General features: G+C 39.2%; 1 protein-coding gene across 5 annotated transcripts in view; it reads left to right on the forward strand.

Moving 5' to 3' along the window:
* The window catches only part of EML4 (EMAP like 4), a 232,190-nt gene that overhangs the window by 142,017 nt on the left and 72,942 nt on the right, over nucleotides 1-17,231 (forward strand). For 3 of the 5 annotated variants that reach the window (XM_014598136.3, XM_019483245.2, XM_019483246.2), the window contains exons 3-5: nucleotides 2,732-2,861; nucleotides 10,417-10,590; nucleotides 12,750-12,878. In XM_014598136.3, the coding sequence (XP_014453622.1) occupies nucleotides 2,732-2,861; nucleotides 10,417-10,590; nucleotides 12,750-12,878 (433 nt within the window). The remainder of the gene's footprint in view (nucleotides 1-2,731; nucleotides 2,862-10,416; nucleotides 10,591-12,749; nucleotides 12,879-17,231) is intronic. The other 2 variants (XM_019483248.2, XM_019483247.2) reach the window with 1 other exon arrangement.

Raw genomic sequence — 17,231 nt, forward strand, 5'->3', positions numbered from 1 at the left:
CTAGTCGCCAAACACTGAATCTCATTTTACATTCCATTTGCATCTGGCTTCTTTCTGTGCCAAAAGATAAAGCTGAGTGCTATACGGTCTGAAAAATTTCACTGTGTTTATGTTACTAATTGACATATGATTTGATATTGGCAGATATGCACATTTTGGAAGTTTTAGATTATTGATCTCCACCCTGAATTTGTATTTTCACTGCAACTTCATTATAACATTGTTCTTTGGAGCACAGTCTTTTCTTAGCTGATATGAAAAGAGACTTTTACAGTTGGAAGCAGGGAAAGCTTATAATGGTGTTAATGTATTTTAGAGATGTATGGTGACTAGAGATCCACTAGCCAAAACTCATTAGTGAAACTCCACAGGTGTGGAGCGTACACTGGCTTCACTGGAGTTCTGCAGTATAGGTTAGAAGGATTCAGTTCCACACTAAATCCCCACAGAGCATTCATTCGTGAAGTCTGTTTCCTTGCGCTTTGCCCATAGGTTATGATTTGGCCCTCACCCCTTTTATTTTTTCTCAATGCATTTCCATTTTTTAGTCTGCATATATTTTATTTAATGGATTGGAATCCTATTTTCCCCCTTAAGAGCTTTAGTTAACCTTGGGCATATCTGCACATGTGTTGGACTGTGCAGTTGTTACTGCGCAGTCACTTAGTACTTGCTTAACCAAGTACTAAATGACTGCATAGTAACTGGCATTGTTGACCAGTCCCATCACCACATGGTTATTTTTAGCTGCTATTGTGTATCTCATTTTATCTTGTTTGGCCGCACCCCTTTAGAAACATGGTGGTAATACAGAAAATGAATACATGTAACAAGTGTGAAATGTGTGACTCCCTGAAAAACGACTTGAAGAAGTATAATTTCTCTTACATTTTTCTACAAACAGAAAATGCTTATTTTTTTCCAGAAAAAAATTGGAAAAAATTTCCAAAAGAAATTCTGAAGTATATGTATTTTTTAAATAAAGATAAGTTTATTTTGCAAAGACTGTGGTTTAAAAACTTGTTGTTTTGTTAACTTTTTAAATCAAATTTGCACAAAATTTGGGAAGTGCAATTTTGATCATGTACCTTCTTCCCTCACTTCTTTTAGCATCTGATGAAATGAACTCTTGCTCATAAAAGCCTATATGTCTTTGATTCAGGTAGTCTGCATGGTTCATCTCTACCATGCCTTCTGCCTCACTTCAGACTTACACTGCTAACTACTAGGGATGTGCGAAGCTTTGGGTGCTGATTCGATTTGGAGGAGATTTGACCCGATTCGGCAGCCGAATCTCTGAATCCAAATCGAATCAGTAAAAATGTCTGAATTGATTCGAAGCATCCGAATCCAATTTTGTTCCAGGATTCTTCCAGGCTTGCCCTGGACCAGCAATAAGGTGCAATAGGATCTAATGCATGATCCCAAAATCATGCCTCCTGTATCATGGCAGGAGGTGCAATTGTGTGGATTGTGCATTAGATCCCATCTCACCTTTACCTGCATGTGTACAGGAGGCCATAGGAAGGCTCTATTGTTCAGTGTAGAGATGCCATATCAGCTTAGCACAAGCAACTCCATGTAGTGGTAATGCCATCAATTTAGTATCTCCATTAGTTTGCTCCTTGTACAAGGGAAAACAGGAACTTTTTCTCCCATCTGATTGATTATTTATACTTAGGTTTCTGGTTTGAAATATTGTATCCTTTATCTGTCAGGGCATTTAGAGTCCTCACAGTTTGTCCTCCTCTTGCACTTTTGTATAATTGTTCCAATGGTAATCTGAAAGGTTTTTGACCTATTGTGATATGCAGAGGCAGACAAGAGGGTTGCATATAGTTTAAGGGTAAATCAGAAGGCTTGCTTTACTGTGCATCTTCCTGAATAAAATGATTTACTTAATCAATGGGTGAGGGGGGAAAAAAGCTCCTCTGAGCACCTGTAACTACCCAAGATGCTTTTCAGGTTCAGATTTACAGGAAACCCTTGCTATTCACGGATTTGGCATTCATGGTTTCAAATATTTGCGAATGCCAAACCCACATTTTAAATACACTTTATATACTTAGAGGAGCTTCTCAGGAGCTCTGCGCTTGCTGCTGCTGGGTTCCTGTCACCGCCGGAGCTGTGCCCCTCCCCCACAACTGCCAGAGGCACTGCGTTCATGAAAGTAGTGCCTTATTCGCAGATTTCTCCATTCATGGGATACGTTCTCGTATCCCCTACGAATGGCGAGGGTTGCAAGTACTTTATGGTTTTGTTTTATTTGAACAAATGAAATACTATGTCAGATGATTATTTTTTATATATATTGAATTTTAAAATTAGAATCTTCATTTTAACAAATAGGGAATCTAGAAAAAAAATGTAGCCACAAAAATAGGTGCTAGCATATGATTGACCAGGAGGAATTATGCATGGTTGATTTGGGCAAGGGAAAAATAAAGCAAAAATAGTGATTTATGTGCTATGGAATATTTCGGCGCCTCCATAGTTCTTCTTCTACATCCTTCCCATCTTCTTCCACTTGAAAATGATTCCAGAACACGAATTTGGGGGTTAATATTTACACCAATGTACATCACACATTTGATAAAGCTTAACTCTTTGTTTTGAATACCAGTACTACTGCTGTACAAGAGCAAAGCCCACCTGTGATTGTTCTTAATTTGAATATCAGATAAACATTTTAAGACTCCTATAAAATCTCTTCTTATCAAATTTCTTGTAGGTCAGCCAGGCCTCCGAGAAGCTATATCTATGTCCTGTATAACCAATGGAAGTACAGGAAGCAGGAAAACAAGCCATAGTTCTTCTGTATCAGTTGCCAGAAAAGAAACCTTCTCATCTGCTGCTAAAAGGTACCTGCTTCTTATCAATGTTAAATTGTAAAAACCAGAAGAGAACTGCCTCCTCTGGGGATGTTCTGAAACAGCAATAAAAGAAGAGACATTTCAACTTGGAGCATATCCATGAAATCCATGACAGCTGTTTATGAAAGGAGATCACTATCTCATTCAAGGAAATAAAGGAAAAAATATGATATCACTGTCTTGCATGAAAATAAAAGATGATATCAAAGAGAATATTATAGAATTAGATTATGATAAATTTAGGATATCTGTTTTGTAGCATGTATACAGTTTCACAACAATATTATTCTTTGTTCTTATAAATTTAAAGGAAAGAGACAAACACATTTCTCATTACAAGATTTTTCAAAACAAATGTAAAAATAGCATAACGTAAGCATTTTCATTTTACTTGGTGTATAATAATTGATTTTTTTTCTATTCCATGGTTTCAGGTGCATTTTTTGTTTCCTACTGGATGTCCTAACTAAGTCATTTAATAGCTTCTTAGACAAGTAGTTTGTATCTGCTCCATTTTTGTTGGTGAGAATGAGCTGCCACAGATACAGCCATGGAACAAAGTGCAGATTAATGTTTTACCATCTGGTAAATTATGTGAGTAGCTGTTTGTCCCGGGGACAACGGGACTAGAGGGAGCCCCCGGCCCAGGGCCAGGGGAAACGCTCACTTATGCTCCGCAGGAGAGGGGAGCAGCGGCGGTGTGCAGGCTGGGGAACCACCCGCGCGGCTTGTTAGCTGCGCTTTCATACGGCTGGGGCGGAGCGACGTCAGAGAGAGGCGCTGCTCAGGGGAAATAAAACGCGGCCCCGAAGACAGAGGGAGCGCGCGGCGGGAGGACGTGGAACCCGGGAGGAAGCCTGGAAGTGGAACCAGGCCCCTGTAAGGGGCCTTTGCCGTGGGCCAAACAGGCTGCAGCCGCGCCGGGAGCGACGGAGGCAGGGAGAGCCACGCCGCCATGGAAGAGCGGCGAAATTGATGAGGGGGCCGGCAGAAGCTCCGAGGAGGAGCCCAGAGAGAGGGCCAGCTGGAACCACCGGTGAGGTAACCGGGGACAAGCGGGCAGAGGCTCCGGGGAGAAGCCCAGAGCAGGAGCCGGCGGAAACTCCGGTGAGGGAACCGGACTGGAGCCGGCGGGAACTCCGGTGAGGGAACCGGACTGGAGCTGGCAGAAACTCCGGTGAGGGAACCGGGATAGAGCCGGTGGGAATCCCGGTGAGGGAACCAGGGAAGACCAGGAAGAGACGCCGGTGGGGCGTCGGGGAAGAGGGCCGCAAGGGGCAGAGAGGCCCCTCGACGCCCAGTCCTCGTTCGGGGACAAGGAACCGAAGGTCCGGTACCAAAGGTGGCGTTGGCCGGGGTGTAGGGGAGGTCGGAGCCCCGTGTGAGCCCGCCCAGGGGCGCTTCGGCTCTGGAGGCCACAGTGAGGGGGACCCCCCCCCTGCTGTGGGCCCAGCCACGACCGCAGTTGGTGAGTTCCGGGGATTCCCCAGCAAGAGCGGGGCAGGCCCGGTTAGCCACCTGCGCAAGAGTTGCCCGAGAGCACCTTCTGGAGCAGAGGCGGGCACACTCTTGGCATCTATAGAGTACACTGCTGACTTCAGTGGCTGGCTTACCATCTAGTGCAGATTCAACTACTACGCTATGCAGTTAAATGGGAACGATATATCTTAGGAACAAAGGTCTCACGAGGTCCCTTCCAGCCCTAAACTTTTGTGAATCTGTGTATCATACATATGCCTAGACCACTTTTCCTATTTTTTTGTTTTTCCTTTTCCTATTTTTCCTTTTCCGTATTTGTAAGTAGCAAAACAATTAAGCTGGGAGAATGAAGCAGAAAGGGATTAGGATCTTTCAGAGGAAACAGGGTTAATTTGCTGCTGTTTTCTCCTCACAGTTGTAGAATGTCTAATTCTGTTGACTGTCCTGTTTTCCTTATGCAGTGGTGGGTTAGTGACTGACAGTCACTCATCTCTACCTACCTGCAAATATCAGGAAGGTATACGTGAGCTAGTGATACCCCATTAATCTTCTCCTGGAAGCATGAACCCTGTACTTAATCCCTTTTTTTTCATATTTCCTTTCAAGCTCTCCTCCCCCTTAACCCTACACTAAAGTGAAGAGAAGAGAAGAAGATTAAGAAAAGATGATATAAGGATTGGAAGGGGAGTTAGAAAAACAAGTCAGACCTAAGACACTGTGATGGGAAGTCTCACTCTGGAATCTCCTGCCAACTCAACACCAAGGCTAGGGACAGACATTACACATAAACTGGTTTAAGTGATCAGAAACTGGTTTAAACCTGTAGCAGAATAGATGTTTAGTGCACATAAGCCAGTTTGAAAATCGCTGAAACCGGTTTGAGGTAAACCTGTTTGAATGTAGTATTAACTGATTTGCGTTAAACCGGTTTATGCAATGTCTGTCCCAGACCCCTTCCTGGTTTAAGTTAATTCAGAATCCTCCAGCATCCCAGTTGCTTTGCAACTCTGGGCAGGGCTCTGCTCTCTGCTTCAGCCCAGCAGGGCTGGCCCCTCCTGTCTACTCCCTGGCTGCAGCTCCAGCAGAGACTGCAGGTACAGGGCATCTACCTGGCTTCCTCCTGTTCCCTGTTCATCCCCCTGCTCAAGCAGGGATTCCCCCCACCTCGCCTTACACAGACACCTCTCAGCATTAGCTAGCATATGGTATGCTGGCTACTGTCTGCTGTGGGAGATGAGACAGACAGGACAGTGCCATTTAGGGCTTTTTGGAGCTAATCAACAAGTAGCTGGTAATGTCCCTCTGTTCCTTCTTTGAAACAAGTTGCTTAAGAAGAGCTTGAACTAATGAGAGATCCTTTTATTTTGCTGATGGAGTGATAAATGCTCCCTACCATGTAACTAAGTCCCTGCTGGCTCCCTCACTGACCAGCAAGGGGGTCCCTCCCTAATCAGAGCACCCTGCCAGGGCCTGGCCATGCCTCCTTTCAGCTCAGCAGAGTGGAAGGGAATGGAGGACTGCTCTAGTGCCCCCCCCCCCTTCCTCCAGCTTCTAGCCTGAGCCATTGCAGGCATGTGCCTGCATTTTTTCAGTCCAGAGGAGATGTCTGTGTGGTTACAAACTGATTCAGCCTAGGCAGATTAGACTAATATGCAAAGATTGAAACAATTCACCTCAGGCTTTTTGAATGCCTATTCCTCCCCCAAGAGGTCTAACATTTATTGCCATGTAAAAATATACCAAAACTACACTTTGTGTTGTCACCTGTACACCTGAAGGGATGTGGCTTTTTCTTATTCCTTACATTTACCTTTTTCTTTGGGTTCAGACGGTCAGTCAGCTTTCTGGGTTTTGTTTTTTTTATATATATGTGTGCCTCCTTTATGCAATTTCCCTGGGATTGGGAGTACTCTTGCCCTCTCCCTTCCTCTGTGGCCTGCTGATGTTGGGCCCAGCTCAGTCAAAGAGCCTTTTAAATGCCAGCTACTGCATGCCTGGTATAAGTGGCCTCCATAGCTTTGCTCTCTCTTCCTATGTATTGATGGTTCTCAGTTTTGCCAGTCTGCCAGCTTGATGAATTGATTGCTAAATATTTGTATAACAGGAGAGAAGCAAACTGAAGTGGCAATTATCCCCTTGTGTGCACTAAGTTTGAAGTGGCCCTGGATAAGGAAATGTGGGAACATTTTGACATATGACCATAATCCACCAACAACCAGTGCCCACCTAATGAATTTTCTGAGAGCTCTTCTTCAGGTTTCTTTTGTGCATTTCAGTACAAAGGATATCAGTAGTCTCCCTTCTTTAAGGCCTTCTTAGGAAGCACAGAAACAGAAGTCCTGTTTCAAGTTGCATAGTCAGTCCTCTACTCAGCAGTGTAAACAGCCCTTTTTTTACCTTCCTGTCTTCCTGCATGACATTCCAGTATAAGATTGCACTTCTCTTTTGTGTAAAAAAAACAGCCTGTCCTCCCTCAAATATCTCTGCAGAGGAAGTGGTAGAAGACTGGAGGGCTTGAAGTTTCTTCTGAGTTTCAGACCAAAGCATTCCAAACAACAAAGCCGACAAGAGATGAATTCCAAATAGAAATTCCTCTATCAGAAAGATAATGCAGATGAAGGAAAGCCTTTTTTACTACAATTTATTTTTATCATAAAGAAAAGGGTGAAGCCAAAGGAAAGCTTCAGGTTGTCTTGAGCCTATCCCACTCCATCAAGATCATACAAAATCTGCTTCAGATTGGAATCTCAGTGGGTTCAATTCAACTTGTCCGCATAGCATACAAGATCATCTGTTGAACCGCTATTTGGGGACAAAGCTCACCTTAGAGAATATTGTTCTGTGTACGTATGCTCCTACAGTCAAGAAACATGGATGAGTAGAGCTTACCTTAGGAGGGTAGTAAAGCAGTGGAACAGGCTACTCAGAGAGGTTGTGGAATCTCCATCCTTAGTGGTTTTTAAGACCGGGATAGACAAAGCCCTATCCAGGATGATGTATATACATATATTTGTATATCACCTTGTCTTTATGTGATATATGTATGTATATATGTGTATGTGTATATGTATAGCAAAAGCTTTGTTATCTGGCACCCATGGGGAATGGGGGGTGCTGGATAACCAAATATGATGGTTACCTGAGAGGCCCAAACAGGCGTCTTTGCCTGTTCGGGGGGGAGGGAGGTCCTGTGCAGGGTGCTATGCCCCGGGCCATGGGGGCTCAGTAGCACAGGCTGCTTTGCTCCGGGCCATGGGGGCTCAGTGAAACCAGAAGTGCCACAGTGGCCACTTCTGATTTCGCTTTTACCTTACAAACCAGCATGCCGGTTTGTAAGGTGTCAGATAACACAGCTTTTACTGTATATGTAGATACGTGTGTATGTATGTACATGTACATATATATACGTGTGTGTGTGTGTGCATATACCTCCTGAGGTCCTTCCCAACCCTAATTTTCTATGATTCTGATGTGGCAGAGTTTCCTTTACACTGAGCATCCAAAGAGCAACTTCAGGTTATAATATTCAAATAAAACTTCAGGGAAGGGCACGTTCTGTGACAGCTGCTGCTTTGCTGTAGTGTGAGAAAGTGACAGGCTGGAATTATCAGTAATTATCTTGCCCTTTTGCCTGTATGTTTCCTAACTTGATCTGCATTTTGCTGGAAGTTTTTTGACTGGAGAGGAGGGTGAAATACTGGTTTATTTTTTTAAACTCATTTCCTGGTAAATAAGATAAGTGGGCTTGCTCAGTGTTGGATTCATCAGACAATGGGAGAAGACCAGGCTATGACTAACATGATTCCTTTTAAGTAATTCTACCTTATGGGACTGTGAACACAAAATTTTGAAAGTTCAGCTGTCATAATAGTAATGAAACTCCTGTTGTTGTTTTTTTGAGGGGGCAAGACATTCCTTGGTTTGTTTTTCTTTCCTACCTTGTCTCATTGTCTTGACAAAGATCCTGTGAAAAGTGAAAGTTTCTTTTAAGGATTCTCATTTCTTTTAAGATAGGGAAAACCTTGTGATAAAGAAAAATGGCTTTCCAAGTAAGCAGGGAAATGAGACAGGAAAATTACTTACCAAGGCCAATATGATCAGAGTAGCTGATGCAAGCAGCTATTCCTTGATGAAAGATGAAAAAATAAAATTACACTCATAACTATTTTTAAGAAACAAAATTCTGATTAATTTTGCCTCTTCTGGCAACTTCCTTAAAACAAATATACTTTTGATATGTTAAACTGACCATTTAAATTATTGTACTCCTTGTATGTACAACTTTATGATGTGTTATAAAATGCTTTGTATTTTTTTTCATTTTATGGGTTTTTATGGTGTTTTAACATTGCAAGCCTAAAGAATTATCATGTTTTTGTCTTCACTGTTAAATGGAGGTTCCACTGAAGAGGATTTTAAGAAATAGGTTTGGAATTTTGTCAGCTAAATGCTGAAATACTGAAAACTTAGCATTAGCAAATCTTCACCACATCAACTAAATATCAGTTAACCAAAAAAAACCCCAATAGTTTTAAACAAGCTGAGTACAAATTACCTCAGTTACAATTAGGATTCTACATCCTTAGTCTCTTGGTTATTAATCTTCTAATTTTTTGGTCATTCATAGTGTCTTTTATTAACATGTTCTAAATTTGTAATAAGTAAGCAGAACTTACCAATTTTTTTTCTTAATTTATTAAGAAAAAAAAAACAACCTTTCAGCCCTCAAGAAGAGGTACAGCACTTTCTAATTTAGAGAGACAGAAGAAAGGTACTTAATCTAACAGTATAAAAATAGATTATACTGTTATACTGTTAGGTGGGGCAGGGCTGGGCAAACCTTGCTGTTGGGCCCTGCCACCAGCTTCCTCTGGGTCCTGATGCCCCTGGCTCCTGTCATCTTTGACAGGCAGATAGGAGCAAATAAATTTTAGTTTTCTAAAATTTTTAGGGGCCCTGTGGGCTGGACAGAATGGCCTGGTGGGCCGGATTTTGCCCACCCCTACAGTATCAGTATGCTAAGGCTGTTGTTGCTTTACCTCCAGCAGTGTTATGGTGGTTGGGACCTCTTGGGTGGACAAACATCTCAGGTCAGGAGAAGTTTTGTGCCCACAGAACTAAGCTAGTTCCCCAGTTAACTGAAAATGTATCAATTAGAAATGCATTCATAGTAGGGGTTTTGCTGGCAGAGTTACGTTGGCTACATTGTCTGGTCTTTACGCACCCATAGGTGATGTGGTTTTGGTGGCTGAAATGGGTAATGTAGACAGAGGCCTACTATTGCTCTGCTCCAAGAGGATCTGGAAGAGGCCTCCTCTCCAAGAGGAACCGCTAAGAACATCTATGCTTATGTCACTTCTTCAGACAGCGACTGCTAATTTTACTTGATATTTATGTGGTAATAGTCATTAGTTTGCACATTTTCATGTTACTAGGGGTATTTTCACAAAATAAGATTGATTCAAGCCAACGTTTGACATCAGTGTGGCATTCTTTTGACTTCAGGGCATTGCAAAATGGCTGCTTAAAAAAAGATTTTTTTAAATGTTAAAATGACAAAAAATATACCAAATCGTGTGTGTGTGTCTTCATATATATATGAAGACACACACACACACAGCATATATAATTGAAGACATTGGAATCTCATAGTATGCAATAAAAGCGACAAGCAGTTTGAACAATTGGAAATATTTTCAATACCTATGGTGAGCTAATTTGGTAAATTGCACATGTTTAATCTGGATATACCAGAGCCACATGAATAAAGAATGGATTCTGTTGCTAATAATGATGCATTTTCACTACTTTTCCAGGTTTCATAATAATTAGAACTTGAGGAAACATGTTCTTCAGTTTTCTTTTTGCTTTTGCAAAGTGCATTAACAATTTAATGAAATGCAATAAATCAGTAGTTAACTAAAGCTTTTCTTATGGTGATTACTGTCTAATGAATCCTAAATGGCCTCTCCTGTCACTGGACCAATAGTTCATTTTAATATTTTTGTCAACTTTGATATATTTGCTTATTCTTTTTTGTTCCGTCTTATAATTTATTTTACAGCGGTACAGAAAAAAAGAAGGAAAAACCTCCAGGACAGAGAGAAAAAAAAGAGGAATCTCATTCTAATGATCAAAATCCACAAATTCAAGCATCACCTTCTCCCCAGCCCTCCTCACAGACTCTCCAAACACACAGACAAACTCAAGAAACCAAGAGCTCTGCTCCAGCCAAAAGGTTTTCGCAGTACCACAGTACAGAGCTACAAGTGGTTGTAATGATACTAAAAGTCTGTTGAACACAAAATGCTGTGAAAGTGCCAGTTTTAAAACTGACTACACAAATAAGTATTCATTTCTTATGTTTCAAAGATGCAAACAATATGCATTACAACATTTTTTGCAGAATAAAGATTTTTAAAAGGCAATATTTTCTATAACCTGTAACATTAGAAAAATAATATAGTCCATACTTAATGTTCAAAATAATCATCATATTATGGTAAGTTAGTATAGCTCTGTTGTTAAAATATATATAAATGATGGGGCCAAAATACAACAAATATGTTGGATGTATTATCTCAAACATGGCCACTTAAATTATGAACCACGTGTCTTTTACATGTTGTAATAGCATTTGTCATAAACTAGTATCATTACAATCCATGATTCGGGTGCCTTTCTTTTCAAATGATTGTTTAATGTGACTGCAGTTTGGATTTTTATGTCTTTTCCCAAATTGCTGCTTGGTTGCAGAATACTCTATTCAACTTGAAATACAGATTTCTAATTTTATAGGCATATGGACACATTTCTACATCAATATTGAAACAAATCTTTGATTTGTGAGCATGCACAATTGCACATGCATAATTCCTGCTGAATTCAGTAGGAGTTAGGCAAAGAAAAAAATGTTATTTTATCTTCTTTTTTTTAATTTGCTCTTTTAAATTCAATGAAATTAATTTTAAAATCTGGCTGTAACTAAAAAGGATACAGTTTTTTAGTTCAGTACTCCAAACTGGCATTTTTATGATCCATTTTCACCTTACTGTTCAGGAAGGTAGAATTTTTTTTTTCCCTTGGCATTTTTAAAAGATTAAAACAAGGTCATTAATAAATGAATTATACTTTCAAATATGCATTGGTTCACAAAAATGTTCACTTTATGTTGCTTGAATTCACAGTTCTAATAAAAACATAATTAAAAAGATCCCCTTCACTTGACTGCATGTTTAACCCTCAAAGGCTCTGTCTCCATGCCCTGCACAAACTCTTACACTATCTAAAGCTGAACTTTGTTCTTTTATTCTCCTGCTTGCCATCTTCCTGTAAAGTCATGTGCTTCTGGGTTTAGCATACTAATCTGTAGCTGTGTGGAAAAATAAATGGTTTTCTACACTTGAAATGTTTTAATAACTTGTTTATCTCAGGGTGTTTTTCAGCCTATTGAGATCTTTTGGAAAAATGCTTGCCATTCTCAAGTTGCAGTTGGGATGTTTTTCTTGCAAAAAGTACTTTTGGCTGGATGAGTTGCAAGGTTGTTGACAGGGCACATGCAAAAATCATAATTCAGGTTATTTAACAACTGCTATAGTCAGACCACTTTAAAATACATATCCTATAATAAAGATTTGTACATGAAATTACCTTCAACGAAATCACAGACCACAAAATGGTTTGCAACTTCCAGTCATGTAAGGATAGATCCAATAAGATTGGTATGTTGTCTCTCAGATACTCACAGGCCTGATTTTTGCATAATTATAAAACTGATACAAAACATCACACAGAAATGAATGTCATGAAGAACGAAGGAAGCAGGATTTGGCATTTCTTTTGAAAATGTGTTTTTCAAAGCTATTCACTAGTTTACATGGTTTGGATCCAGCCGTCAACAGAGCACTTAAGAAACTTTAGCCTAGTTATGTTGACAAAATTGTTCAACTAGCAAAAATTATTTTATTCTCAACTGTTATTGAGCAATGTTAATCACTTCATGCTCAAACTAGATGTCTAGAAAACATCTGCTCATCTGATTGTATTTGTTCCTTCAGCTAAACTTTTCTAGGCTTATTCAATTTATTCCACTTAACCTTTTAATTTGCTAGCAATATCACAGTCAGGAATCTATTAGGGAAATTTCAAAATCACAATGAAACAGGTAAAAACAAATGTAAAATAAATGCATTTTACAGTTGCCCTTGTTCATTTGCTCTCACTCATCCGGTTAGAACTTTTTGACTAATCTTTTTTTTCTGTTTTCTGGATCAACCTGAAGGAAGTCCTAGTGCTGCTTTTGTCTGCTGCTGCTTGATCTGTCATTTGCATACCAGTGCCAATTTATCACTATATTGTTAGTTTTTAAGTTTAAAAATTCATTTTTGTTTCTTTCAGTGTAAAGCGATCCTCTACTGCTGACAAATCACATAGCGTGTGGGAGAGCTCAGATGACAGTCGGAATAAATTGTTGAGAGCAGCTTCAACATCAAAATTGATAGCAAAAGTGGCAAAAAATGCAGACAAGTAAGTATTCTAGTTTGCAGCAAAATGGCCATTGCAATTTTTTAAGGTTCAAATTATTCTGAAATGTTGTTAATTATACACATAAGTAAGATGTCATGCTTGTAGTTACGTTTCAGGTCATTTCTAGTTACTCCTAGAAGAGTTGCTGCTTTCCCAGGAGAAACTATGAGCATATAGATATTCAGGATTATTTCCTCAGAGCAAAAATGGCTGTTCCGGGAGAAAAATAACCCGGGAACAATCACTCCAAGGAGACTTTCTCCTGGGAGAGCAGATGTCTGTACACATTCTCTTCTGAGAGAAGTCACAGTAGAGTGCTTCAGCATCCCAGGGTGCTTTGCTCCTACCCATTCCAGGGGAACAATGTATCACTCACTGGACTCTGCTGCTCCAGCTGAACAGGTGACAGAGTAGTTTTGTGTGTATGTGTAAAGACAAGCTTGACTTCAACTTAATTTTTTTTTCTCAATAATTTCTAGCACATTAAAATAACATTGTCACAAAAGATAATATGTTTTAAGTAATAATCATAATTGTTACTAGGAATTAAAATGTTTTGCCAGCCAAATTATATCTGCACTTTCCTCTGTGCAAACTTTACCAGTGAAGTGGTGCTGGCATAGTCCCAGATCCAAAAATCCATATTCACAGGCTTTCTTTAATGCTGTGCATTGTAAAAATGAACTCAGGATAGTAAAGTTAGTTGTGTGCATTATTGTCTGCAGGTTTGGAGCTTGTGTTATGGAGTTTGTTTATATGTTAATATTCTCAGCAGTGCATAAAGTGGCTTAAAGACTAGCTATGTTGCCTCTGCAGTGCTAACAAATAGGAGTAATATATACATATTTTTTTTTAATTGCAAGTAAATATAGCCTTGAATATAAAGAGTAGATATTTTCAGCAAAATGGTGACTAAAAGTGAATACTGGCTTTAAAAAAAGATTTAGAGCATGATGTGATAGCTATATTTATAAATAAATAAAATATGTATAAATAAATTAAAAAGTATTAATGAGATTGGATACGTTATTAAAAAATGTTACTTTGGTTTGGCAAATTAAAATGTAATATTCAAATCTATCTTAATCTTTGAATGTATTAATAATAGGAAAATGTGTTATTTCAGTATATTCTTAGGACCTCAAAGAGTGCAATACTCTATGATGACAACAGTCACAATAATCTTACTTGGTAGAAGATGGAGAATTGGATGCACAAATTTTATGCACAAATTGGTGATTTCTGTAAAAGGCTGAAGTACAATTAGCCTTATGACAGATCACAGGTAACTTGGGAAGATTGGTCATCATATGATAGGATTCATAATTCTAGAAATGGGAATACATGAGGATAGCAAACCAAGAACGGTGGACTTGAAAGATATCAGCTGACTTGGAAACTAGGAGTTAAGGTTTCAGAAGTAGATGAACTGAAGGATGAAAGGATCTAAGAGGGCTTCTCCTTCCTAAAGGACATAGTGTTGTAGGGTCAAGAAGAAGCTGTTCCAACATAGTGGAAAGACAGAAAGAACTTCAGAAGGCTGATGTGGCTACATATTACATTTCTCTCTTGACCTTGCAGGCAGCTAGGAAATGTTTAGTCAGTGGAAACAAGGATGAGTTACTAATAAAGAACATCAAGGAATAGCAGGACCCTGCAGAGCCAAAATCAGGAAAGCAAAAGTTAAAAAAAAAAAGATGAAACTGTCAAGGGGTGTTCAAGACAACAAATAGGGTTTTATCACTGTCAGACAAAAAAGAAAACCAAACTGTGGCTCTCATGCTTAATACTGAGGATGAGCGGTTAACAGAATACACAAAGGTGGCAGAGCTGCTCAAGGATTACTGTACCTCAGTCTTCACAATAAAAAATTAAACTGCTACAAGATAGGTTACAAAGTTAATGTAGACAAAGAAAAAGGAAAAGGACTCTAAATCACAATAAGTAAAGAATAAATAGAGATCTTTTGACACACTTGAATGACTTCAAATCATCAGGGGTTATTAAAATTAATCCCAAGGTACTGAGGGATCTGGCTCAAGATAACTGAACCAGTGGCATCAGTGTTTACAAAGTCATGGGTGACAGATGAGATCCCAGAAGATTGGAGCTGGGCTAGCATTGTGCCCATCTTTAAAAAGGAGAAAGATCCCTCTGGGAATTGTAAACCAGTCAGAACTGGGAAGTTATTAGAGCAAATGATAAAAGTCAGTTTGTAAGCAACTGTAGGAGTAAGGAGTGATCACTAACAGCTAAAATGGATTTAAGAGAAAATCATGTCAGACCAATGTGGTTTCCTTCATTGACATGGTTAACCAGTTCAGTGGATGCAGAGAATACAATAAACGATTCACTTAAATCTTAGGGGTTTGGATACAATGCCACATGGCATTCTCACAAGTGAACTGGAGGAATGTGGACTAGATTATTACTGTTAGGTAGATTTATAATTGGTTACATATAACCACAAGCAAGGAGTAATTATAATATCAGAACAAGGGGTTTTCAAGTGGGTTTCAGATGCACAGGTCTGTTCTGGGTCTGGTGTTGTTTAACATTATCATTAATCATTTGGATTCTAAGAATAGAAACTGTCCTGAACAAGATTGCTGATGACACAAAAGTGGGAGAGCTTGCAAGCATTTTCAATAGGATTAGAATTCAAAGTGTTTTGAAAATTTGGAGAACAAGTCCACAGGATCACAACAGAATGAAATTCAACAAAGACAAATCTAAGTTGCAACACCTAGGAAAGAAAAATCAGACACAAATATAGAATGGAAGATGATTAGCTAGGCAATAACCCTGCTGAAAAGGAAAGGAATTTGGTGGATCACAGACTGAGCAGCAATCAACAATGTGATGCAGTTACCCAAAAAAATAAATGTGAGACACGGGAGGCAACAATATCAGCCTGTTCACTGTTAGTTAAGCTTAGGTGAAACAGTGTGCAGTGCCAGGCTATGAATTTTAAGAAGGCTGTAGAGAAACTGGAGAGGATCCAGAGGCAAGTAACACTGATGCTAAAGGGGTTCAAATTCAAGCCATACAAGGACCTAAGTGTATTTAGTTTGGAAAAAATGAACAGAAGGTGGGAGTTGGGTGGGGTAGGTGGGGACGACACGATAGCCTTTCAACTTTTTGAAAATTACTGCGATGAAGAAGGAGGTAAATAACTTCACCCAAAGTGAGCTTAAACTGAAGCAAAACTGGCATAAATTAAATCTCATGGGGAGGGGAAGGAAAAGGGGGAACTTTTGTATTGTGAGAAAAGTAGGATTAACTGTCCAGGAAAATTGTTGAATCACCTACATGGGAGGCTTTCAAGAAAACACTGAATGATTTGTCTGTGATGGTATAGAAGCAGTTGTGTGGTAACACAACTTAGATTCGTGCAGAGGACTGGACCAGGTGATCCTTGAAGCCCTTTCCAGCAATATGATTATATGAAGTATTATTTAGACCTTCTGCACACAACATTTCTTTTTTTCTAAAAGGTTTCCATGGTTGAAAACTTAAAGTTCCTTGGCTTTTGCAGGCTGTGCAAACTGTTAGTATGCAACTGTTAGTTGATACTTAGATGAGAAAAAAACTCGCACTTGATTTTAATACATTTTAAAGTTATTACTGTCTTATTAAAACATCTATATTATAACGTGTTTGAAATAGATTAATCGTCAAAGAATGGTTGCTCTTTAATGGTATTTTGAATTTGTACAGTATCCAGGTATAGTGGGTGTAAATGATAAATTACTACTTTTTTGTTTTTTCATTTTCTTACGATGGAATTATAAAAAAAAAAAAAAAGCTTGAAGAGACCTTAGTTTCAAAGACTCAAAGAGCATCAGAACAACCAACCCAGTTCTTGTGAATACGAAAAGGACCAACCAAGTCTGTTGGGCGTGGACTCCTATCTGAAATCTTTTTTGTACATTCTTTGAACTGCAAGCTTAGGACTTGACCTTTGTATTTTAAAGGCAGTCTTAAAAGCAGTCTTAAAACTTGTACGCTAAATCATCCTGATAAGGCCTCAGGAAATAATGCAGTACTAACCTGATTGGTTGCAATCATCTTCCTTTTTTCAGTCAGAACTGGAAATTTAAATTTGTCAGAATAAGATTGGACCAGTAGAGAGAGACAACTGTCTTTTGTATGTTTTACCATTTGTCACTGTTATGAGTTTCGCCTTCATTCAGGTAACAAGATTGGATGACCCTCATGCTTTGCTCTTCACTTTCTAATCTTTAGAAAGTGTGTGTGATCCCTTAACAAGAAAAGCATCTAGAGAAGGGAGACCGAAGAGGAAAGTTGAGTTTTCATCCCAACTTCCTAAAAAACTGATTCTGAGATTTT

This window comes from Alligator mississippiensis, chromosome 1 (genome assembly GCF_030867095.1).
Source record: "Alligator mississippiensis isolate rAllMis1 chromosome 1, rAllMis1, whole genome shotgun sequence".
NCBI classification, from domain to species: domain Eukaryota; kingdom Metazoa; phylum Chordata; order Crocodylia; family Alligatoridae; genus Alligator; species Alligator mississippiensis.